The sequence below is a fragment of the Pteronotus mesoamericanus genome, unplaced genomic scaffold, assembly GCF_021234165.1.
Source record: "Pteronotus mesoamericanus isolate MK-2021 breed Mesoamerican mustached bat unplaced genomic scaffold, CSHL_Meso_final contig_41, whole genome shotgun sequence".
Classification (NCBI taxonomy): domain Eukaryota; kingdom Metazoa; phylum Chordata; class Mammalia; order Chiroptera; family Mormoopidae; genus Pteronotus; species Pteronotus mesoamericanus.
The window spans coordinates 6835338-6860928 of NW_026555152.1; the positions used below are offsets into that span (position 1 = coordinate 6835338).

The 25591-nt window shown below is 50.8% G+C and overlaps 1 protein-coding gene across 3 annotated transcripts; it reads right to left on the bottom strand.

Annotated features, from left to right (window-relative positions):
* Window positions 1-443: 443 nt before the first annotated feature.
* Window positions 444-24922, bottom strand: SLC6A12 (solute carrier family 6 member 12). Of its 3 annotated transcripts, none has more exons than XM_054577163.1 (15): window positions 24684-24922; window positions 20107-20384; window positions 15360-15494; window positions 12156-12296; window positions 11762-11849; window positions 10678-10810; window positions 9231-9365; window positions 7738-7841; window positions 7272-7396; window positions 6612-6724; window positions 5936-6073; window positions 5107-5209; window positions 3491-3591; window positions 2815-2985; window positions 444-1575 (listed from the first exon to the last, which is right to left on the bottom strand). In XM_054577163.1, the coding sequence occupies exons 2-15, from the start codon at window positions 20318-20320 to the stop codon at window positions 1432-1434; spliced, it is 1845 nt and encodes a 614-aa protein (XP_054433138.1). In that variant the 5' UTR covers window positions 20321-20384; window positions 24684-24922; the 3' UTR covers window positions 444-1431. The 3 variants fall into 3 exon arrangements, with proteins under 3 accessions (XP_054433138.1, XP_054433137.1, XP_054433139.1); XM_054577162.1 differs by lacking the exon at window positions 24684-24922 and adding an exon at window positions 24084-24187; XM_054577164.1 differs by lacking the exon at window positions 24684-24922 and having other exon boundaries at window positions 445-1575; window positions 20225-20232.
* Window positions 24923-25591: the final 669 nt, after the last annotated feature.

Sequence of the window (25591 nt, forward strand, 5' to 3'; positions counted from 1 at the left end):
GTCCTATAGCCAAAGTGTTGTGGATTTGATTCCCAGTCCGGGCACATGCCTAGGTTGTGCCTACAATCATGGATACGATCCTGGGTCCAGGTGCCTATGGGAGGCAGCCAACCGGTGTTTCTCTCTCACATCGATGTATCTTTCTCTCCCTTCCTCTCTCTCTAAAAGCAATGAAAAAAAATGTCCTGGGTGAGGATAAAGTAAAAATAAAAATACCTATCTTTGGGTGAGGATTAAAAAAAAAAGAATGAAGGATCCAGAGAGGAAATCTGATCAGATGAGTAGGAGCTGGCAGGGAAAATACCAAGGTAGGGACACCAATCTAGGTAGAGCTACTCACCCCTTTAAAGAAGGACCCTTTGCCCTCCTACCCTAAGACAACGTAACTGGTTAGAAATGGGAAGACGTAAAGAAGGCAGTAGTACATGGGGCAGGAGATCCATACGTGCTTGTTAACCAAGGCAGGAGTGCGTAATGGGAGGCACACTGGCCTGAGAACCAGAAGACCAGATTCTAGTTGTATCTTTGGTGTGGAGGCATGTGAACTTGAAAGCCACTTGTCTCTGGTCCTCATCCATGAACCAGGGGTTTGGACAAAAGCAGGATAGCAAGTGGAGCTGCCTGGAGCACTGTATTTGGAAGGATTATGAGGTGGGAAAGAACTGGTGATCAATTAGTAGTGTCCATCGTGGGCAAAGGACATACAGGCCACATATTTCCAAAGTCCGGGGATCATCTGTAAGTCCCTTCCATTCCAACTCTCCAGAACTTGATAACAACATTCCAGAAAGAGTGTAGGAGCAGCGTGGAGCTGGGAACACCCGGAGAGGCTGCCTCAGAGAAAACTGAACACAATGATGGCGTGTGAACATTTGCCTCCTGGCTGATTCCCTATCCCCACAGCCTGGACTCCAGAATGCTAAACCCAGTGAAGGACCCCCTCTGACAGAAAGTCAGAACCCGATGTGGTGTGTTCAGTTGCCGCCTCCAACACGGCGTGTTCCATCACGCGCTCTGAATCAGATCATGATACGTATTCCAACCGGCACTATCTTCCCAAGGCACAAATATCATAAACTCTAACAGGAAACATCCCTGCCGTGGGAGATCCTTCACAATGTAATGTGTTATAATCAGATGGTGAACTCCAAAAAGACAACCCTCCTTTATAAAAAAGATGGTGTGTTCCAACAGGGAGTCGCCTCACAGTGTGGCATGTTCTGGTGCGACTGTCTTTAGGCCACTAAGAGGAGCTGCTCCAGTTGAGGAGAGGAGAGGAGGGAGTCTTGCTTCCACTGGGGCTGCCCACAGGCATCCCAGATGTTCTCAGCAGGACCATGGTGGGGACAGAGGCAAAGGCTGTCCATTGGGGGAGAGGGTGGCCCCGACCCAGGTTCCTGGCTCAGTAGCCACCTGGTTTTCAGCCACATCCTACAAGTGGGTCTCTTTCTCCCCAAATGTCAGTCCCTCCTTCACTGGGGAGGGGCCACTGTCCTGGCCAGTGCCGCCATCCAGATGCAGGTGTTGCTTGGGTTGTGGCAGGCTGGGGTCAGGGGTGATGAGCTGTCGCAGGCGCTGTGGAGAGAAGAGGAAATGAATGGGTGTTGTTGGTGAGAGAGGCAAAGATGTTTCCTTGTGTCTGTATCTCCAGGGCCTGCAGAGAGCCAGGAACATGGGGGTGGCTCGGTACCATGTGAGTGACTAAACAAATAAATATTCGGAGATGAGGCAATAACATAGTGATTAACGGTATGAACTGGGTTCTATCTCTGGCTCTGTTACCTGTACCATCTTAGGCAACCCATTTAACCCCTCTCTGCCTCTTCTGTAAAAATGAGAATAATAAGAGCACATGCCTCACAGAATAGTGCCTGGTACAGGATAAGTCATCAGTAAGTATCTATTTTTGTTCTTATTATTACCATTTTTCAAAGTATTACTATTATATGCTCAATATCTATTATTGTTTCTACTAGTAGTATTACCATATTATTATTGGTATTCGTGTTTTTGGTATCATCTTCTCCCCCTTCTTGCCTTGACTGCCAATGTGATGGCTGGAGTCATGACAACCTGCTTGTGACCATGAGGAGACAAGCATATGATGAAGACGCAACATGCTCATAATGGCAGTACAGGAATACAGGAAGAACCTGTTCCCTAATGGCCACTTTAAGCAGCTGAACCAAATGCCAGCAACCCCTGTCTCTGATCTTCTTGATGTAGAAGAAAAAAGTAAGCCCAATTGCTTATTGCAGGTTGAGCTTTCTGCCACTTGCAGGCCAGATAGATTTCTATAGGTGTAATGTCTTTGTGGGACACCGGCTATTACACCCTTCTACGGAGGCATGTCCCAAACTCTAAACGGGAAGCCTTTTGCACACGGCTCCCCAGACAGGGTTAAGAAAAGGAAAGAAGCCAGGAGACCGTGTGTGGAATGAGCCATGATAGCTAGTTTATCAGTTTCTCAAGAGCAAGGAATCTGTTCTCTATAAACCACTGGGTCTGGGCCGACTTATTTTCTTTTTTGTGACTTAATTTCCCCTTAACCCTGTGACAGTTTACCATTGGTTCACCTGCCCAGATGATCTTCTAGAGATCAGATTCTGAAGGGCTAGGACTCTGAGACTTTTGAATGTTTCTGAAAATGAAACTATCGGACTGGTCTTTCAAGACCCTTCGCTTTAAGGTTCCATTAGGCCGAAGGGCTGCCCCACACTCAGAGCTGGGCCCCAGCTGCAGTGTGCTGCCCAGAGTCCCACCTTGTGCTGTACCTTCTTTAATGTGTCCCCTTCCCCTCCCCCTGACCCCTACCTTTTTGAAGGAACCCTGGGTCTTCAGGAGGGTGATGATGATGAAGAGTGGGACGCAGGATATGGAGGAGAGAGCCAGGAACCAGCCAATGGAGTATCCCCAGGGAGGGTACACATAGACGTTGTTGTATTTGAGGGGTGTGTACTTGCTCAAGGAGAAGAAGAAAGTGGCCTAGAAAGATGGAGGGGCAGACACAGGTGAGAGGGAGAGCCATTGAGACTCCCTCTTCATCTACTTAAATAACCAGCGACAGAGTTAAACACACTGTGGCACCCCTGTGAAGTGGAATAGCAAAAGCCATTTGCAAATTGTGGTCACAGGCATTGCTCACATCAAAGACTGAGAAAGAACAGGCAACAGAGGAGCTCTAAGCAGACAAAGAGGAGCTCTAAGCAGACAAAGAGACCAGTAACTGGGAAATTGGGCGGATGGGTGGAAATGCTGTGGGAAAGGGGTGGAGCAGGAACTGGACTAGATGAATGAGGGTAAAGCAGACAGATGGAGAGATAACCCCAGAAAGGAAGGGCAAGGAACCAATACATCAGAGGGAATGTCCAGACTCTCAAGGTCACTGGGCTGTTAGGGACAGAGCTCAGAACTCGGGCATCCTGTCGCTCATCTCCCCAAGTCTGCTGGAGGCAGGAGGGGATTAAGGGGTCGCTGGGAATGCACATACCAGGCAGAGTCCAGGGGTCAGGAAGAGCCAGGAGATCTTTACCAGGGGCCATGGCCGGTAGCCAATCATGTCTTCAATGTTGTCATAGAAACGGTCCGCCCCTGCCAGGCAGAGGGGGGGAAGAATGAGAATAAAGGGGAGGGACAGCTTGTGGGCATTTGGGAAGGACTCACTTGGCTTTGTGCACTTGCCCCCACCCTGTGAGGGGACACTGGAGCAGGGCATGTGAATGAGATGGGTCCCTGCCACCCTGACACAGCACAGGGGTTGAAGGAGAAGGACCTGCTGCCAACAAGCCAGGGGCACTGGGGTCACCCAATGCCCCCAGTGCAGTCTCTGTCCCCCTGTCACGGGATGAGGACCCCACTGTCCTAGCCATGGAGGAGGGTGTGAACCTGAAATGGGGCTCAATGCTGCGTAAATATTTATCTGCACAGTAGAAGTGAATTCGGTTTCAAGTCAAAATGGCATAACAGCAAGTGTGCCACTGCTCAAGCATAGGGCCAGATCACTACTGAGAAGGGAAGGGAAGGGAAGGGGAGGGAAGAGAAAGGAAGGGGAAAGGATAGGAAGGGGAGAAGAAGGAGGGGGAAGAGAGGGGAGGGGAGGGGGAGGAGGGCCAGATCACTACTGGGAAGCCTGATTCTAGACTCCAGAGGAACCCTCTGCATTCTCAGTGAAGCATGGTGAGAGGGTTGATCTGTGTGCATGAAAACAGTGACTGGTTTTGTTTAATGTCCTCAGGTTTTCACATTTGCTTGTCCCAAGGCCCCAGTATATGGCACCTCTTACCCTCTCTACCCTGAGCCTTGTGACATTGGCAATGTGTCCGCCCAACCTGGTACAGTGGAATCAGACAGAAATGAGGAATGTTGGTGGCTTCTCCACTTCCTGGCTTGTGAGCTCAGGAAAGAGCCGAAACCTTTTTGACCCCAACTTTCCTTCTGTAAGGAGTTGGACAGATTGTGAGGAAGTGAGTGCTTGCACACAGCAGTGCATTGGCTCATTAACTAGAGTCTTCTGCCCGCACTGTTATCAGGCGCAATTGCAGCGTAGATATGACGGCATTCAGCACCCTGGTTAAGTGTCTCAGAGCTGAGGGGTCGGGGATGTGGGGAGAAGTCAGTGGAAGACACAATTCATCTTAGTGTAAGAAAGAAATGCACAACGGCCACCATGGAGAGGGGACCTCAAAACACGGGAATGCCATTCCTGCTCATGGAAGTATTCAAGCGAAGTCTGGGCGATGAATTTGAAAGGGACCGTGGGAATCTGCGGAGGATCAGGGTAAGTGGCCCTGAAGGTCCCTTTTAACTACAGTTCCCACTTGGGGAAGAACCTCTGGCAGCCTCTGTGTCAAAAAACAAACAAACTGCCCACTGTTACTTATAATGACCCTCACCATTCAAGGAACTCAGTGTGGCCATTACTCCTGCTCTACCTGTATAACGAGGAACGCCTGAGGTCCTGGCGATGGATAGACTTCCCAAGTAAAAAGAACCAGGACAGCAATACAAAAACATATAGAACCAGAGGCTGGCACACCCTGCCTCTAATCCCAGGCAAGTCCCACCCTTAGCTGGGTTCTAGAGGCTCCTCTCCCTCACCTCACTTACCATACACCCAGCTGATGCAGATTACTTCAGACATTGCGAGGAAGAGCAGGCAAATGCCACTGGAAGCATAATAATCAAAGAGCTGGAAGAGATACATCCCGCCCTGTGGAGAAGGACAGGGGTAGGGGACTGAGGCCTTCGCCAGTGGGGGTGGGGGACGCACCCCACCACACAGCAACAGAGCAAACATCCATCCGGGCCAAAGGAAAGTTATTCCTTGCATCTAAAAGGAGTTTGCCCTACCTCTGCCTGCCTTCTGATCCCTCATTTAACATTAGGACAGCAATTCTAACATCTACAAGGTCACGGGGGACTTTGGTGGGCATACACTGTGTTGTCCGCCCACCGCTCCTCCCCCTGCTCCAGGCCTGAAGAGGAGCCGTGGCTGGGTGCTGGCCACGCTCTCAGGAGAAGGGTGCTCTCTCCTTGGGGGCTGGTTGGGGGGCGGGAGGGAAGCCTTCTCTAACATCAGGAGGGCAGTCTGGCAAAGAAAGGAGTCACTGGAGGGAAGGGGAGCCAGGGGGTAGAGAGGGGCATTTCGGACCATGTCATTAGAGCAACCGGATCCAACCATACCTAAAATAAAATATTTCTACTTGATCCCCAAATTCCCCTTTCTGCTTAAGCCAGCTTGCGTTTGGTTTCTGTCACCTGAAACCAAAAGAGAGCTAATGAACACAAGTGGGTTCCACTGTGTGGTGCCTACAAACTCACTTCAAGGGTATCAACACCCCATTTAGCAAAGTGTGGCTCTGAGAAGGGTCAGAAGGATCCGCCATGGCTCCCTCCCCCCTCCCCAGCCCAGCCTGCTGCCACCGCCCCCACTCACCTCGGTGACCAGGAGGAGCCCTATCAGGTAGCACATGACAGCAATGGCCAGGATGAGGAGCTCTCGCCGCCCGCTCCTCCGGAGCTGCCTGGGGAACATGTCCATGGAGGCCGTCACCAGGCACTCCACACAGACAAACTGTGGGCCGGGAGGGAAGCTGAGGTGAGAGGGGCCACCTGTCCTTGGGCCTCCCCAGCACAGCCTCGCCCCGGCCTCCTCGCACCCTACTCACCCCTGCTGACTCACACGAGTGCAGGGAGGGTGCAAAGGGCAGAGACGGGCCAGCTCTGCCCTTGGCCACGTAACCACAACAGAGGGTCCCAGCAGCGACAGTTGGAGAGGGGACATGTGCTCTGTCCCCGAGGCTACAGCGGCAGGGTAGGCGGCTTGAGCAAAGTAGCTGGAAGGAGGTTGGAGGGACATCTGGGAGGGTGCAGCCACATCTAGGGAAGGTTCAGGTATGAGGGAACAAGGCAAGTGGCCCCCTGACCAAAGAGAGTCTCGAGGTCTGGGGCCACCCAACTAACCCCGAGGACAAACCCTGGACAGTGGAAAGGGCCTCGGACTGTCAGGTCAGGAGAAAGGGAATTCGAAGGAAGGTAAAGCCAGGAAATGTAGAAGCTGAAGAGGCAGTCAGCAGGGCAGGGCTAGGCAGGGTTGGGTTGGGGTGACAAACCTGGCTGTCCAGCCCTAGGAAGATAAGCATGATGAAGAAAAGGCAGGACCACAGCTGGGATAAGGGCATCATAGTGACAGCCTTGGGGAACGCAATGAAGGCCAGACCAGGACCTGTCGGGACACAGCACAGTCGGGTGAGCCCAGGGCTCTTACTGTCTTTGGTGAAGGGTCCTCTTGGTAGGCACTGTGTGTGCATGTGTGTATGTGCACACGAGCGTGTGCATGGTATGTATGTGTGTGTGCATGCATGAGTGTGCACATCAGTATGTGTGCATGAGTGTATGTACCCAAGTGTATGTGCAAGAGTATGTATGCATATATGTGTGTGAGTGCATGTGTGTGCATGTGTGTGCATGTGTGTGTGTGGTGGGGGTAGTTCAAGAGGGCAGGGTGATTCCATTCATTATTCTCTTCTTCCCAGGTTCAGGGAAGCGTGCTGTCCATCCATCGCCCCACTTCTCCATCCGTGCATGCAACTGTGGGTCCATGCACCCATCCTACCCTGTCCCCCTTTCTCCCATGGTTATGGAGGCCCTGCTCTGTGCCTAGCATGGCCTCAGATGCTAAAAGGGTCATAGAGCCCCTGCTTTTCTATAGGAGGGTCTGTGTTCTCTGACCCTCCTTCCCTTCAGGATCCAAACAGAAAAGTGGCACCTACCTGATTCAGCCACTTCAGAGATGGGTACTGCCTGCTCTTGGGACATGAAGCCCAGGATGGAGAAGACCACAAACCCGGCCACAAAGCTGGTGGCACTGTTCAGGAAGCAGAGGGCAATGCAGTCCCTGCCAATGGGGTGAATGCAGATAAAACCAGAAGAAAACAGGAGAAAGAAATCCACCATGCGAGGAGAGATCAGAAGACAGAAAGAGTGTAAAGAGGAGACCGGAAAGGAAGAGTGAATGGAAACAAAAATGGGAAGAGAAAGAGAAAGAGGGGGTTTCAGGAGGTGAGGAGAGAAAAGTGAGAAAAAAAGGGAGAAAGAAAAATTCAGTCTGGGAAAGGAACCCACAATGTCAATTTCATACACCCTATAACTCCCTGATAACAAAGGAGGAAGGTCTGGGCCCACTGCCAGGTCCCGCCCTCCTCAGACAAGGGCAGGCAGCGTCCCCCAAGTCCCTACCTGTAGCAGTTGTTGTGGAACTTGTTGTAGCTGCCCAAGGCTGTCAGGCACCCCTGAGAGATGGCGAAGGAGAAGAAGATCTGGGTGCCCGCGTCCATCCACACCTGCGGGAAACCCCAAGGAAGTGGTGAGGGAGAGCGGAGGGAGCCCGGCAGGGTCTGAAGCTGGGGTTACAGGAAGCCCAGACCCTTCACCCTACAGAACCAGCTGGCCCGTTCCGTGTTCCCTGAGGGTCACTTACATCCCAGCTCTCCAGTAACATGTCCTCCTCTCACAAGCAGGGCCTATTTTTAACTTGGTTCTGTGGGCCCTGAGTAAGCACCAAATAAGGGCGCGTTACTGAATTTCTTTGGTGGCATTTGTCACCCACAGTCATACTCCAGAAAAGGCGAGGCCCTCTGCAGGGGGAGCTAAGGGGCATTAGCATTTGCACTCATTCTACAGCAGAGCGTGCCCTGGCAGCCATGGGGGGTGTAAGGGCCACGCCACTAAAATATACAGAAAAAAATCACCAAGACTCTTGGTGAGCGGGTAGGTGGTGGACACCAAGAATGTGCTCAGACAAGTCCTAGAGCAGGAAACACAAGGTTGATAAATATGCAGGAAAATATCCAACCTCTCAGTAGTAAAAAAATAAAATTAAACCAACAATATGATATTGTTTTGACCTGTCCAATTGTCAAAGATTGAAATAAATTATAATTGAATCTTTCATGGACCCTGCATAAAAAAGGGCACTCTCACACACTGGCCGTGAAAGTCTGCATTTTTCTAAAGCCAGTACAGTTCAAGAACCTTAAAATGCACACACTCTTTGAGACTTAGCAATTTCATGTCTAACTACCGTCGGGAACTAATGATCAGAGATGTGGTCAAAGATTTAGGCACAGGTGTTTGTTGCAGCTGTATATGCTATCATAGAAATACATGACCTATAGGTCCAAGAACAGGGAAGAGCAGGGTAAATGATGCCACCTGCCGCAGGCGGAAGTGCGCAGAGGCACGGAGCCTGGTCTGCTGTGCCCCCGCCCTGCACCGGCACTACAGCTATGCCTGGCCCTTAATGGGGCCTCAGGACTTTTGGGTTGAAGAAGTGAATAAACAGACGACGAATGGAGGAAATATTATGCAAGTGTTAAAAACGACATTTACAAATGAGTATAATAACGTGGAAAATGCTTACAATATAATTTAAGTGAAAAAAGATGTATCTCTCTTCTGATATCATTATCTCAGCTATCTTATCGCATTCACATACACACACACAGCGAGGAAAAAATTAAATATACTAAAATTCTAGCAGAGATTGCTGAGTGGTGGGTTTACAAGAGATTTTCAGTTCCTTTTTCATAATTTTCTTCCATATTAATTTTTCTCCAGGGGACAACTATTTGTCTTTAAACCACGAGGAAAGTAATCAAAGATTTTCAAAAGTACAAATCTGGTTTGGGACGAGGGACATTTGAGGAAATGTTCCCCAGCACGTTTCCTACCTGGGGGTCTTTCAGGCGAGACAAATCCGGCTTCAGGTAATAGATGATGCCCTCGTATGCTCCAGGAAGCGTGACGCCTCGAATCAATAGGATGATCAGCATCAGGTAGGGAAACGTGGCTGTGAAATAAACAACCTGGAAGGAAAGCAGGTCCGAGTCACTCCCGGTGTGTTACAGAAGCCAGGAGGCGACAAGGACTCTGCAGCTGTCTTCCAGTCACCCGTCTCCAGGAGGCCCGAGCCATACCGAGCTCAGTGTCCTACACCTCCTGAGAAGCACCTAAGGGGGCGAACACACGACACTTCCCACACCTTTCTTTCTACATTCCAGTGGGTCTTGGGCTCCCCAGCAGAGTATGAGGGACTCATCAACTGGGCAAGAGGGGAGGAGGAAGGACAGGGAAGCGTACAATTTTCCAGCCGCAACATTTCCAAGACTATTTTTAAATCCAGAATCTGGTCTCCCTTAACCCCTTATCCTGGCTATTCTTCCCATGTCCCCTGGGAGGGGGGGGGCTCCTTTTACCTGGGGGCGGGGGAGAAGATTTGTACAGTAATCTGTGAGGCAACTGAGACTGTAGTTTTCCAGACTCAAGATCAGGGGGAGCATCAGTGGCCCGAGCTCTGGGACACTGGAGACACTCAGAGGGGATCTGCTCTGCCCGGGACCACACTCAGCCCCTTACTCAAGGTGGCTTATTATTACTATTACTATTTTTGTCACTACTATCACTATTATTAATATTTCAACAACCCATGGAAGGGTGGCAGTTGCTGTGGTAGCTGGCTAGCCAGAGAAGTTGGTATCTGTCTATCACTGGCTTTAAAAAGCATGAAGCATCAGTCTCAGCTTCTGTGCCTTGGAATTAATGCTCAAAACTGAATTGTCTCTGTACATGCAATAAGCCCCATTGTCCATTCTTGGCTATAACCTCCTCAGAGATTGGAAACTCACCACTTCAAAGACACTTCTGCATGCTAAAACAAGCTAAACCAAGCTAAACATTGTCGTGATGTGTTCGTTGTTACATGCAAAAGCAAGTCATAAGAGTGTCTGATCCTAATTGTGTCATATGCACATGTAATAGATACAGCTAAGCATATAAAAGAAACAAGAAGGCAACACAGCAAAATGTTTACAGGAGGGGTTAGCAGATCCAACCTGCCATCATACTGACGGTTTACACAGTGCTCAGATCTGACCATGGGACTTTGATGTTTCTTATTTCGCTCTGTATCTTACTTACGTAAACAGGCCTTGTAAAATCATATTGAAAAAGAAAGCCTTTCCTTGTATTGAACTAAACTCTGCCTTCCTTCAACTTCCCTATTCTCACCAAGCCTCTCCCTTAAACTACATTTTCTTTCAGTTCTCCAGAGAGGTGCTGTGAATGTCCCCAGGGATTGTGGGGGCCACAGAGAGCTTACCAGGAGGCAGAACACCTCACCTTGCCTGTGGTCTTGACCCCCTTCCAGATGCAGAAGTAGCAGATGACCCAGGCAAGCAGGAGGCACAGGGCCAGCTCCCAGCGCAGGGCTCCCAGGTCATGGATGCCTGTGGTGATGCCCAGGACACGTCTCCTGATGGGTTGGAAAAAATAAATGATCACGTGAAAGGCTAAAGGGAACAACTTGCCTCCGTCATCAAATCTCCTGATCCTTAGAGCTGACCCCACAGATCTCATATTCTAGGCTTCCCCCACTCCACCTTCCCATGGCCCTGCTGTGTCCACCCATTGTCTGTGTCCCTGACTGTTGAAGACCAAATCACATAATACCATAGGATCTTTGCCTTTCTAACTCACCCAGGTCTTTCTGTTGTACAGAGAGAGAGAAAGAGAGACAGAGAGAGAGAGAAGAAGAAGAAGGTGAGGAATATATGAATGAGTATATTGAAAGTAAATATTTATAGCTGCAGGTCAATGAGCAAGTATATGGTTATCAAATGGTGGGGCCAAGTGTGTGATAGTGTCTAAAGAGGTGTTTGGGGTGATGGAATTGTGTGAGAGTATAGGTGGACATGGGTGGGCAGAGATGGGTGTGAGGGTCTAAGTGGTCACATGGGAGGGTAAATGTATGAGTGTAGGGTTTGCCAATTTCTGTCATGTAAATATTCCCACCTTGGCCAGCATGACTAAACACAAAATTGGGAAGGGATGTGCACAATCAGCTCTCCTAAACGGGTCCAGACTATTTCCAGCACACCAGTGGATATGTGTGGTTAGATCTGTAAGTCTTGGTGGGTATGTGGAGCGCAGGGAATGTGAAGGTGTAGGGAGGCACGTGTGAGAATGCTGGCTGACGTGGATAAACGTGAGTCTGGGTGAATATAGGTGGGTTTAGGAGTTGTAGTTGAACAACTGTGGGTAGATGTGAGCATTTCCTCATCTCTCAGAGATGTGTAGGGTAGGGGTAAGTGCTGAAAAAGATGCACAGAGAGCCTTAAACTTGCACCCCAAATCCCAGGCCTCAGACATCCAAACTTCCTCTGCTTGAGGTTCCCTGGCCCACGGCAACCAGGCCAACACCTACTCCCAGAATTCCATGACAGGTGAGGTGAAGTTCCCAGAGGGCGTCACTGTGCTGGTTCCTGAGTGGTTCAGAAAGTCCATGCAATGCTCTGTTAGGGACAAGGCAAGGAATGAATTAGCTAGATGAGGAAAGATGCCCTCACATCCTAGTACCCCTCACCCCGTGGACTTTCAGCCTGGTGGTCCCCATCATTCCAGGTCCCAGGTGCTCCCTTTGGAGCCTCCACATCTGGAGTGTCAGGAGTTGGCTGCTCAGGTGGCCCATGAGATCAGTCTCCCTCCCCGTGTGCCTCACGCTGCTCTTGTTCCACCCTGCCAGCTCCTGACACTATCCAGCTACCACAGGCCCAGCCCCTAGGGACAGCCCACATCCCAGGGGCCGAAACAATGAATACCTGTATTCCAGGTATTGGTACATGTCGTCCAGGGCAGCTCAGAGGTAAAGGAGCTGAACAAATAGAAGAGGGCCCAGGCGAGGATGATAATGTAGTAGACGTTCAAATAGGACTCAATGACCACAGACGCCAAGCCAATGCCTTCGGGGTGGTGGGGGAGGGGACAGAAAAAAACAAGAGAATCCAAGAGATCAATGTCAGCCCCCAAAAGTTATCTAGAAGCTGTCAGTTGAATTAAGATTCTGGGTGCTACACAAAGATAATGACCTGGGTTGGTTTATTGCCCTGAGAAGCCATTTGCAGCCTATTTTTCTGAGTAAGAAAAGCAGATTCCAGAATGACATCCTATGCGTCCTACTATTTTTATAATCTATATTTGAATGTATATTTTTTTTCTTATGAGAAAATTCTGGAAGGACCATCATCCAATAATTAACCAGTGGTTCTCTAGACCAGCAATTTTCAACCTTATCTAATGGCACACATAAACTAATTACTAAAATTCTGCAGCACACCAAAAATATAGTTTTTGCCATTCTGACAAAAAAAAATAGCTATAATTTTGATTCATTCACACTGGACAGCTATTATTGTGTTGGTTGTTTTCATTTTTTGACAAAGAGAAAAGAAGTCACTGCCCCCGACTGTATAGTCAGTATTGCCAGTATTGCACTGGTTGAAAATCTCTGCTCTAAGGGATAGGACTTGAGGTCACTGTCTCAAGTGTGTTGGGGTTGGTTTTTTTTTCCTCTTTTTCTATCTGCAATTTCTAGTTTTTCTATTACAAGCATACATTCTCTGAAATTTTTTAAAAGGCAGGAAAGACAGGAGTAAATAGAGAAAAACTGGTAAGAATCAGTCTGAAAATACGAGACAAAACCAGAAGAAAGCAGGGAGGAATAGAGATGTGCTGCCTGCGAAGGCCTCTGAGGCCTGCTCGGCCTCAATGCCGTGCCCACCTCCGGCACGCAACCCCCACCCCGCCCCGCCCCACCCCCCAAGTGTGGGCAGGGCCTAAAAGAAGCTGCTTAACACCTCGCCGCAGAGGGGGCTTCCGGCTTCCGGTGCAGCCTGTCTCCTGGGCCTAAAGTCCGGCGTGGGAGGGGGCAAGGGCGGGCGCAGTCCCCCACCCCACCCCGCCGGTGTCCTACGTGACACAGCAGGGTTAAAAGTAGCGCGTCACGAGGGCCGCGAGTCTGGAGGGGTGAAAGCCGGCGCCGGGGTTCTGCTCTGGAGAGGAACCGCTCCTTTGTCCTCCCTCCGGTGCCGGAGGAAGTCCCACTCAAGAACTAAAGAATGAAGAGGGCTGGGTGAAACAATCGGCGCTGTTAACGACGCCCCTCACCCCCACCCCCTGCCGGGCCAGCCGCCCCAGATTATCTGTTCCCATTGGCCTGGCAAATCTGGCAAATTGCACAGGAGACAGGAACTGTTCTCGCGCCCAACGCACGCAGTGGGCCGGGGCGGGGAGGGAAGGATGTCTCTGCGAAGCATCCAGGCCGTTTGCGGTGAGGAGGACAGGGACCCAGGGCAGGCTCGGGTTGGGCGTCCAGAGGAGTGGTCTCCAGGGGTCCCTGGGGAGCTGGCAGCCACCGGGCAGAGTATTTAGAGTTCACAGACCCACACACGAAACAAGCGGCCACTGTGTAGCAGGAACGCTCTGTGCCCCCACCTCCCGTCTGTCCCAGCGGCCCGCTCCACCGCTAGGTGGCCTGATGCCAGGCTGGAGAGGAGCACGACCATCTCTGCGGGTGGGGATGAGGTCAGGGAGGAAGCTTGTGCTGGTGGTAAACTGAGGGACGAGGTGGGTGTGGGTGCCCTGCCCAGTGTGCTCAGGGTGCCTGGGAAGGTGGACACAGACGCAGGTATAGGAAACAGCCTGGACCATCCAACCAACATAAGTGCACACAACTTGAGTGAGAGACTCCCTGAGACCCTACACCTTGGGGTCTCTTTAACTTAGAAAATAAGGAGGGAGCAGCAATGCCTTCCCAAATACCCATCCAATGCTGGGTTTCCTCCACGCCCAGCCCCCACCCGTCCATGGTCCTCCTCCCCTTGAAGTTAGTCCCTGCGTGCCCAAGAGGCCAGCCCTGCTTGTGCCATCCCTGAGCTTGCTTGGCCCTGGGGATAAGACCCAGCTGAGCAGGAATGAAGCTACCGCCTGGGGCCAGAGCAGAACACATTTGCTGTATGCTCTGGCTGAGGACACAGCACTGCTGGAGCACCCAGAACTCCAGAATAGAACCGGGGCTCACCAAGCACCACAGTGCTGCTACAAGGGCCCCATGGAGGCCTGAAGAGGAACCAGCCTTGCCCCATCTCTACACCCCTAATCGGTGGTCAGGTTCTGGGCCTGCTCAGGAGTGGAGACCACCACTGTAACCACTTCTGTCCAGCCTACTAAGCTGGGCAGCAACCCTAGGTAGCCTAGTCCCTGGGGCTCCCTTAGGGGCTGACATGAGAAAAAGGCTCCTCTCTCCTTTTCAAATATTCAAGGGACTTCTCAGGGACAAGGAGACCCCTTAGGTTTCTTTCCCACTGGCCCCCAGGGCACTGGCCAAATCAACATGGGGCAGGCAGGTGGACAAGCACCCCAAGTTGCTCACATTACTGCCAGTAGATGCATGGAGAGTAGGGCAGGAGCTGTCCCTAACGCCATCCCTAACAAAGGGAAGGGTGTGAACCTTCAGCTCAGATAGACCTGGATTTGAATCCTTAGCAAATGAGCTCATTTTTCTCATCTACAAAATGTGGTGACTCAAGTTATTATTGGAGGATTAGATGAGGAACTGCACGGAAAGTGCTGGCATGAGCCCTGACACAGGGCCGGGCTCAGCGGATACTGGCCATCATTATCACCGCTATCACTGTGCACATTGGAGGCACGTCTGGGGCCACACCATGTACACAGGACCATGTTTTCCATGAGGCTGCTGAAGATGAAGCTTCAGGGTCCCCCATTAGCAAGGTCCTGATGGTTCATTTGTGACTCTGTGTTGACTTTCTTGAGGAACTCCTTCCTCCTCGGGGTTTATAAGCTTTGGGCCCCACAAAGCCTGATTACACTTCCTGTGTCCCCCACAGCACTCAGCACAGGAGGAGAGTGGATGAATGACAGGGTAGTGAGCAGACAGGAAGGGAGAGTCAATGGAGAGATGGAGGCTGCTGGCCTCTGGGGAGGCAGGCAAGGAGAGCACTCACCCTGGAGGAGCGGGCAGATCTTCTTCCAGGCCGTGACACTCCCTTGGCTGGTGTACTGGCCCAATGCCACCTCTAGGAAGAACACCGGGATGCCGCAGGTGAAGAAGAAAATGAAGTAGGGGATGAAGAAGGCTCCTGCAGAGGAGGGGGAGGCAGGTGATGAGCTTTTCAGCCCTAAGCCTCTTCCAGAGGCAGGCGCTTCCAGAGAGCCAGCACCCTGCATCTCCCTCCTCACCCCACCCAGGAACGCAAGTCCTCGTCCTCCTGTCTGTGCCCAGGGACAGGCAGAAATTTTCCAGTCTGAACCTTACTCAGGACAAGAAAGATCTTTGAAAGGAAATTTCAGTGGGAATCCTAATATATGCACTATTTATTTGTTCAGTGTGCTTCACAAATCTAGTCAATTCATTATTTTGGGAACAAAAATGTGTTCTATATAATTTGATATGCTTATTAAATTACCAAGTTTGTTACATTTTAGAGAAAGACAAACAGTCCTGGCCAGTGTGGCTCAGTTGGTTGGAGCGTTGCCCCCTACACTGAAAGGCTGCGGGTTTGATTCCTGGTCAGGGCACATGCCTAGGCTGCGGGCTCGATCCCTAGTCGGGCTGTGTATGGGAGGCAACCCATTGATGTTTCTGTCTCACATCAGTGCTTCTGTCTCCCTCCCTCTCTCTCTAAAATCAATAACCATATTTTTTTAAATTAAAACAACAACACCTTGGAAAAATTACTTTCCCTCTAATAATTTTCAGCGGGATTTTTTTTCCCTCCTCCAGGTTCTGATGTGGACTGGCCATTGCTCTGCTCAGCCCCACTCTCAGGAACTGGGCTGGCAGCCAACCAGACCAGGCACTGACCTATAGGCCTCCGGCAGCAAATTACATATGAATAGATCTGAGGCAGCCCTAAGCCCACAGTGCCCAGTTCAGTCACAAAGACATATACCTCAGCTCAGAAGTGTACCCACAGCTGAATGGGCTATTGTTTATCACACAATAGGAACACTTAACACTTATTTGGTGGTTACTGCTGTGACGCAAAACCTCATCCACATCCTTGTGCACTTGTCTAATTTGCTCCTTAATATAAATTTCCCGTAGAGGAATTGGTGGGTCAGAGAGTATATACATTTTTTTGGCTTTGTGTGTGTGTGTGTGTGTGTGTGTGTGGTAAAATATATATAACATACTGCTTTAATCAATAAATTTTAAGTGTACACTTCAATGGCATGAAGTACATTCACACTGTTGTACAACCATCACCACTATCCATCCCAAACTGAAACTGAAACTCTGTACCCATCAAACACTAACTCCCCATTCTCTTCTCCCCAGCCCCGGGAACCACCATTCCTTCCCTATGAATTTGCCTGTACTAGGCACCTCATATAAAATGGAACACACAGGACTAATCCTTTTAGTTCACTTAGCATAATGTCTTCAGGATTCAACCATGTTGTAGCAAGTGTCAGAATATCCTTCCTTTTTAAGACTGAAAAACATTTCCATTATATATTGGCCAAATTTTGTTTATCCATTCATCCATGGACAGACATTTAGGTTCTTTCCACCTTTCAGGTATGAACATTTTTTTAAGGTCTTTGACATGCATGTCCAAATTGCCCTCCATAACTCAAGTACCCGATCTGCATCCCCATCAGCAACATGTGAGAAGCACTGAGGGTCTTCTAGGCCCTGGGGAGCCATGACCAGCCAATAACTCTCGTCCGAGCTCTGAAGTCCTTTTTAACACCGCTTGCCTTTACATCCAGAGTAACACTAGAGCATCAGCGAACACCGGGCTGACTCCCACCACCCACTCTGGTTTGTGTGGCTTGCACCATTGCAGGGGCTTAGCTTGGGGTAGTGCTCCAGAGAAGGGACATGGCTGGGGGCATGGCAGAGGGCACTTCACAGCAAGTCTATGGTGGCACATGACCCACAGGCCCCTTCCCACCCTCCGTATAAAGGAAACGGCTTCTGCCCTAGCCTGGGAATGCAGACTTCTGCCCCACAGTCACCTGGAGCTGGGCCTGCCCGACGTTGAGTCTGCCCAGAAAGGGCAGTGCCGCGCCTGGCCCCGTGGGAGCAGTGGGTGGAGGGCGAGTCTGGATGGACAGTGGGGGTGTCCTCCATCCTTGGCCTCCCCCCGGATTTCCAGCACGTGATCACTGCAAACGCCCTCCCCTCTGTGAGCTTCTCAGAGCCCGTGCTCTGGGAGGCAATCCTGGCTCATGGTTTTCACGGCCTCCGCCCAAGCCGTGGGCACAGGCGGTCTGTGATGGGCGCGGGGACCTGTGCACAGAGGGTGGCCGGAGGCCCGCGTGAGCCGCCCCCCTCTGCGCTCAGGTAGGCCTCGCTATCTCTGCCAAGCACTCACTGGCAATGGGGAAACTCAGAAACTCCTAAAACTCTCTTTTGGAATGAATAATTTCTTGAGGAGGATCTGGTTTGGTGACCAAAGATATTGTTAGACCAATACATTTATTATTTTTTATCCCTTTTGAAAGATTTTTCTCTACAGAACTATGTATTAACTAATAATTAATTAATTATTAATTAACAATGGAAAAACAATTTAACTAATACTTATTAATAATTAATTTTAATTAATATATTATTAAAAACTATATTTAACTGCCTTCCAGGGCTTATGGTCAGCTTGAGGTAGACCATATTACCACAGTGAGTACAATTTTCGCCTAAAGCAAAAAACTGGCATTTGGGTCGGTCTGTGAAGTCATGCTCCCACATAGATCTATTATGTTGTCTAGAAATTCCTGGACCGACTTCACTGCCTTCCTAGAGCTCCAAAGACCAGTGGCCCCGATGGGGACCCCTGACCTCGCTCAGTCCCTCATGTTCAAGATGAAAGAAACACGGTGGAGGCAAGTAGTTAGGTTGGGACAGAGCTAAGTGAGAACACAAGTGACAGAGATGAACACAGACCCTGCCCACCAAATGTGGTCTGGTCCTGCCGTTTCACAGATGCCTCGGGCCCAGCCCAGTGTCGCTGCTCCCTACCCTAAGTCCTCATCTGTCCCCACCGCCCATGGCCAGTGCAGAGGTCATGGTCACAGCTGCAGCCACCAGGCACAGGACAGAGGCAAGTGGGTGGTGGGACCTGGGCCACCTCCTTCCTTCTTTTTAGGTGACAGGCTGAGATGCAGGCAGCGAAGTGGGAGCAGGCAAACCTGGATTCCAGGGCCCCGTGCCGCCCCCCAGCTCTGTGGTTCAGGGCAAGTCGCTGACCTCTCTGACCCTCGTGGCTTCTGTGAAATGGGGGCCCGGCCTAGCTCATCTTTAGCTCTAGCTCTAACATCCTCTGTGTCCATGAAACTGCGGCCTGGGACAAAGAAGTAAGTCACCCCCGCCCCCCGCCCCTGTTCCCCACCTCCCCTCATCCCTGGCCCAGCATGGGGCCCCGCTCCCAGCCCTGACCTGCCCAGTAAATCCCGTTTCTATTTCTTCGGAGTCATTGCTTCATGCAGTTTGTAATAATAACTATAAGTTTTAAAACACAGAGCAAGATATATGATAGATACTCAGTGAAATTTTGTCGAATTAAATATGAATAGTATTTAAAAGGATTTTCTAAATGATGGTTATCTTTAAATGGGATTTTTTTTTTTACCTTTCAAATGTTTGTAATTCACTATAAACATATATTATTTCCACAAGAAGAATGCGGTTATTTCAAAAAGCAAAAATGGATCTGGCCAGTCACAAAGAACTTCATAGAGCTATGAAACATCCCAAACAGGTAAACCCATAGCTACAGAAGGTGGCTTAGCAGCTGGCGAGGGCTGGTGAGAAGGGGTGGGGAGTGGCTGTTACCGAGCCCTACGACCCGCGGTGGCGCCGGCTGCACAGCCCCGTGAGCGCACTGAAACCATTGAACTGTGCACTGAAAAAATCATTCTAGCCCCTCCCTACCATGAACCTGCTCCTTTTTACTACCAGTTCTGAAAAATAATAAAATTATGTTTCTTTAATTAAAAAACCATAAACAGACAAGATAATATCTTTTCTTTAATCAAAATCCTCAGCCATTCCCATCTCACTCAGAGCAGAGCCTGCAAGACAGTGCGGCTGTTCCCTCTGTTTGAAATGCTCCTCATCTGAAGTCCATCCCTAAGGGAGCTCTGTCACCTCCTGAAAGTCTTTACTCAATGTTACCTCCTCAATGAAACCTTTCCTGGTCCCTTATTTTACATTCCAAACCCCTCTCCCCAGCCCCGTGACCCAGCATTCCCTCTCCTTCTTCCCAGCCTTGCTTCTCACCATTTCACTCATCACCATTGGACATACCACATATTGTACTTATGTGCTGTAACCTGCCACCCTTCACTAGAATACAAAACAAAGAATATTTTCTGTTTTGTATCTGGAAGAGTGGCTGGCACGTGCTGGGCCCACAATGATGTTAGCTGCACAAATGAATGAATCTTGTCAACAACTGACATTTACACAGAGTAGTGAAGGAACTGATTCAAAATTCAGATGCCTAGGTCCTGCTGTTGCCTCCTTTAACCTTTCCTGGAGCCCTGTGGGGTATCAGCAGCATGTCACAGAGGGGGACACTGAGGCCAGGGGTGGAGCTGGAACTCAAACTCAAGCCTTCCAACTCCATTCAAGACTCCTTCCGTTTTACCACTCTGCCCAGGCAGCAGGCACCCAGGTCGGCACTGCCTGGCTCTCAGGCCACAGCTCTCCCCACCACGCCTACCTCAAAATGAACTCACCACCTCCATTTTTGTAGCAGAGATAGGGAAACCTCCAGACATTGCCTAGCCCAATGATCTCCCCGGCCACTGACAGCACAAACTCCATCTTGTTGGTCCATTGGCCCCGATCCTTCACCTGGTCCTCGCCTTCCTGGTCCAACTTCTCTCCCTCCTCGGGAACCCAGGAGACCACAGGAGGCCCATCCTCATGGACTGCCGCTTTTCTGTCCATAGCCACGGAACAGGTCCGAGGCCGCCGAGCTGGGAGTGGGGCAGGATGGCGAGGGAAGCACAGCCTGGGGGAAGAAGAAGGAATGGGCTGTGCGGCCCCAGCGCACGCCCGCCATCCCTGCTCTCTCCATCCTAATCTTTGCTTTAATGTTGGAATATGGCTTTAATATTGATTTTCTTCCATAGTTGTCAGTGACATTTACACCTGAGGTTACACTTTGCTCTCATGACTCTGAAAACAAATGGGGACCAAATCTTAGCTTGCCCATTTTGCAGATGGGAAAATCCAGGCTTTGACAGATGAAGTGACTTGCCTAAAACCCTTTCAAGACCATATTAAAACCCAGGCTTGAGACCTTTTATTCCAAGTCTCTTTTGATCTTTACAGCCAACCACCTGTCTGCACCAGCTGCTAAGCCTCCAGGCCGGAAGGGATCAAAGGTTGCCAGGGATGACAGGAGGTCAAAGGGCAGGTATTGTCAAGGTGACTGCTTGGTCATTCCCTGGCCAACTGTGTGCTCATCCTTGTGCCAGGGTGATCGACCAACGCAGGGTAAACATGGGAGCCAGTGAGCTGGGGACAGCTGATTGGGAGGGAAGGGGAAGGTGGGGCCTCTGAACAAGGCCAGGTGAGGACTAGGAGTGGAGCCAGGGCCGATCATAGGCCTTCAAGGGAGAACCGGTTCTTTCTCTCAGTTGTACCTCTGTCCTAAGAAGAGGGCTGGGGTCCTCGTGATAGAAGGGGGCACCAGAGCAATTCTCACTTGGGTGGTGATCTTTCCCAGACCAGAGTGGTCCCCTCAAGGGAGACCCAGAAGCAGCTGCTCATCATGGCAGGTCACTGCCCTTCCCTACTCCCCGCCCTCCTAAAGAGCCCAGAACTCCCTGGGCTTCCAGGAAAATGACGTGGGTCACTCCTAGTTTTACTCACTCTGCCCTCTCATCTGTTTGTCAACTGCCACGAGACAATGACTGCACCTTGGTGTTGTATCTAAAAAAATCCCTGTTTGCCTTCCCCTTTCTCCCCCGCACCCCACAATCTCCCTGAGGCCACCTCTGCCTCCATCTCTGGGGAGCTGCCAGGAGGGGGTGTCCAGGCTGCAGAGGTGAGCACTCACCCACCCACCCACCGCCCCTCACCTAAGAAGGAAGGGCACTGGGGCATCAAGGGACTGGGGGCCACCAAGTGCTCCGTGCTCCTCCAAGGCTCTAGAGAAACACAAGGAATCCTTTGTATTAAAAGAAGAGTCTGTGTTTATTTGTTAGTCCTTTTAACCCAGGCAACAGCCCAAGCCCAAGTTGGTTAAAAAGGTGTGGCAGGAGCCATCTGAGGTTATGGAAATTTTTGAAGGTGACTCGAAGGGTGCAGGTTATCCCAGGAATGGGAAAGCATGTCAGGGTGAAATTCCGGCGCTGGCATCCACTCAGAGGCTGCTGCTGCAAGCTCAGTCCGGGAGGGAATGAGGAGAGGCACCCCGTGGAAACCAGAGGCCTTCAGCCTCTGGGAGAAGGGAGCAGGAGCGGAAAAGGGAATGGAGTGAGCTGCAGGTTCGGAGTGAGCAGCAGACCTCGGGGGCCTTGAGAAGCAGAGCCTCGGGTTGACGGAACAGGACAGTGTGGCCCCAGGGAAAAGGCGGTGATATGCAAACCAGTGCGGGTGCTGCTACAGAAATGGGGCGAGGGCACCCTGAGGAATGGCCTCTGAATCATTATGAAATGAATGAATGAATGAACCAAAAAACACTGATGAAAAAAGCACCAAACAGAAACCTAAGTTCTAGTCCAGGCCTAGCTAATAATAGTAACCAAAGTTAACATCTGAGTAAGCCCTGACCTAAAAACATACACATCTTTTGATACATTATTAAATTTCATCTTCTTATAAATCCTTCAAGTAGGTATTACTATTAACTCCACTTTATAAATGAGGAAATGCTCAGAGAAATTAAGAACAAGACCTGATACCAAGCAGGGACTCGGTAAAAATTTTTTTTTGAATGGTTTGAATAAACTTACCAATACAGTAAGGGACAGAGCTGAGCCTCTAACGTGCTGTGTGACCTGAGGCAAATCACATTTCCTCTCTAGGCTTTAGGCCTCCCCGAGGAGAGAAAGGCCCTGCTCAACAGGGGTGCTGGGAGGCCAGGGACAAAGATAAGACCCGCAAAAGACACAGAGAGGCTGCCTTCACTTGCCAAGCCATAGGGTGGCCCAGGTCAGGGAGCGCCCCAGCACAGGAGTCACCAAGGGGGTGGTCAGAAGACAGGCCTCACTGTTCCCAGACCAGGGGAGGCTATTTCAGGGCCAAGCTCTCCTCAACAGTTGGAGGAGGGGAAAAGAGTAAATGAAGAAAAAAACAGAGGAGAGTGTGGGATTGGGAAGCACACTTCAGAACCTGTGCACATTTGGGCACAGGATCGGGCACAGTCCCTGGGCTGTCTCACAGATGAGGTGGAGGAAGAGAACATGATGAACTGACACTAATGTGACATTAAAAAAAAACAAATGTTATTGAGCCCTGGCTGGGTGGTTCAGTTGGTTGGAACATCATCCCATTCACCGAAAGGTTGTGGGTTCCATTCCCCATCAGGGCACGTACATAAGTGGTAGGTTCAGTCCCAGTTGGGGTGTGTGCTGGAGGCAACTGATCGATGTTTCTCTCTCTCTCCCTTCCTCTCTCTCTAAAATCAATAAATACAACTTTAGGTAGTATCTTTTAAAAAGGTTATTGGGAGGATCATAATTTATGGGTAAGAATGAAAAACCAAAATGGGAGAATGAAAGCAAGGGCATATGAAAAGAAAAGCTGTTGCTCGGGGGAGGGGGTATAAGGGGGCTAAATGGTAGCAAGGAAGGAAGGAAGGAAGGAAGAAAGAAAGGAAGGAAGGAAAGAAAGAAAGAAAGAAGGAAAGGAAAGAAAGAAAGAAAGAAAGAAAGAAAGAAAGAAAGAAAGAAAGAAAGAAAGAAAGAAAGGAAGGAAGGAAGGAAGGAAGGAAGGAAGGAAGAAAGAAAGAAAGAAAAGAAAAGAAAATGTGGCCCAGAGCTATGGTAAGTCAGAGGGAAACAGACTTACATTGCAGCAGGCAGGATTCAAGTTAGACTCAGGGAAGAAATGTCCAGGAAGATGTTAGGCAAAAAAACCCAAGCTGTACAGAGCTCTCTGTTTTGGGAGGTTACTTTTAAAAGGCAGAAGGACAGCACACCTAGCGCTCCTGCCATCCTCACCCCGCCCCCATTGAGCCCTTCTACTTCAGCCCATTCACTAGGAATAAACAACTGTGTTATCTACAGTCAAAATGACTTCCAGAGATCTCCCCCTTCCAATGATCCACCCCACTCTGACCCTCTCCAGCCCCTGGCATCACCTCCCCAGGCTGCCCACCTGCTCAGCTAAGCTGGGGCAGGGTACGGGGGCGTGCGACGGACCTCACCATACCTCAGTGCCCTCCAGAAGTGAAGGCACCAACGGCCACACTGGGCTGAATGCTGCCCATCGGGGAAATATTCAAGAGGCTGGTGAGTCCAGCATTAACTGTTTGCAGGAGGCAGGCCTGTGGACGGAGCCCTGGCCAGGGTCTGGCAGAAGAGCAGACAAGTGTAGAAATGCTACTTCTCATGTACTGCTGGGACCCCGGCTCAGCCCCATCACGTCCCAGGCCAGCATGGGACACCCCAGGCCCTGCTTCGGCCCACACCCACATACCAGTTCCCGTTTCTGTGCACACACTGGTGCCATTCCGTCACGTCCCTTTGCACACACATACCTGTGTGCATGGCACCAAAACCGGGCTCCCATCTAGTCCTTCACACCCTGGGGGCTGCTTGGCTTGGCTGGTGGCCACCTGCGCCTTCCGTCAGCCCCCTCGCTACCCCCAGCAGGCGTCAGCTTGCCCATGCCTCCCCTGAGCCAGGCAGCTTCCTCCTTCTGCTCTGCTGGCAGGGGAAGAGCAGGAGCCCCTCACTTTGATTGCTAATGGCAGACCATGGGCCTTCAGGAATAGCCGAGGTTTCTCCCGTCTGCTTTTCCTCCCACATCGCTGGGCACTCTTTGTGTCCTTCTCCCTCCCAGTCAGGTGATCAGCCCCTCTTTCGCCCACTTCCTGTGGCCATCCCCCTATCTATCGACTTTTCTCTCCCCGGGCTTGTCCCCAGGCAACTCAGATGCCACGGACCGTGAGGGGGAGTGGGGACACACCTTGTGCTAAGATTCCCAGACGCCAGACTTTGCCGTGGCCCCAGCGCCTCGCACCACAGACACGCACGCTCCTACAGTCTTGCCTCTCAGGTCTCAGACTCCAGCAGCCCCTCTGAGGACCCTCTCAGAGTCTGTGGAGACAGGCCCAGCCCCTCCACCTCCTGCTCACCTCAGCCCCCGGTCCCGGTTCCTGTGGTCAGCTCAGCTCCATGTCTCAGGCCCCCAGGAGAGCCCCAGGGAGGCCACTACAGGAATTCTGGAGAGACAGGACCTGAAAGGGAAACTGTCCTCCACCTTTGCTCCTTCTCCTGTCCTCCTAGCTCAGAATCCCATCAGAGCCCTGTCCTGGGGCTCCCAGACAGAGAGCCACTGGGTGTGTGTGCATGTGTGTGTGAGAGAATACTGGGAAGTGAAGGGGCAGAGAAATACCACAAACAACAGGAGGTCAAAAGTTTGTGAACCAGGATTACAACATCTAACCCCGGTAAGTCAAGTCCTCTGCCCGGAGTCTCCCACCCCTGCTCGCTCTCCTTGTAGCCCCTCCTGCCCCACTAAGGGCACCGTCCCAAAAGGACCCCTCCCAGCTGGGCTCAGAGACTCACATCCGACCTCATCTCTCCTCCCTCTGCTCCTGGCCCTTTCCCTCTTCCCCCTTCTCACCTTGTCCCCTCCTGGTACCAGGACCAGCTGCTTCCGTGGGATGAGGAGACGGGGATGTACAGGCAGAGGACAGCCCTCTCTTACCAGAGCAGAAGGATGGAGCCACCAACTCCCAGGCTGGAAACTGAGAACCGCAGAAGGGGAGTTGGCCTCAGTGACAGAGTATGGGAGGAGGGTGAATCACATGCTGGACTTTTCCACCAAGTACCTGCCCTCTGTGGTTTCAAGGCAGGCTCCGGACCTTCACAACAACTACCCTTTTCCTTGGGATTTTCCTAGAGAAAGTGCCCAGACCACACCTCAAGGAACCCAGAGGACACAGGTTTGCAGTCAGACCTGAGTTTGGACTCCTCCTCTTGTCATTTACTGGTCGTGTCAGCTAGGCAAGGGTCTGAGCCTCAGTTTATCAGCTAGGTA

Excerpts from the sequence above, each read along its gene's own strand:
- SLC6A12 (XM_054577162.1), bottom strand. The coding sequence starts at position 24,115 with ATGGGAGCCCGGTTTTGGTGCCATGCACACAG. Across the intron at positions 11,850-12,155 it reads TACCAATACCTGGAATACAG|AGCATTGCATGGACTTTCTG; the intron begins GTATTCATTGTT and ends TGTCCCTAACAG. Across the intron at positions 9,366-10,677 it reads GGGTCAAGACCACAGGCAAG|GTTGTTTATTTCACAGCCAC; the intron begins GTGAGGTGTTCT and ends CTTTCCTTCCAG.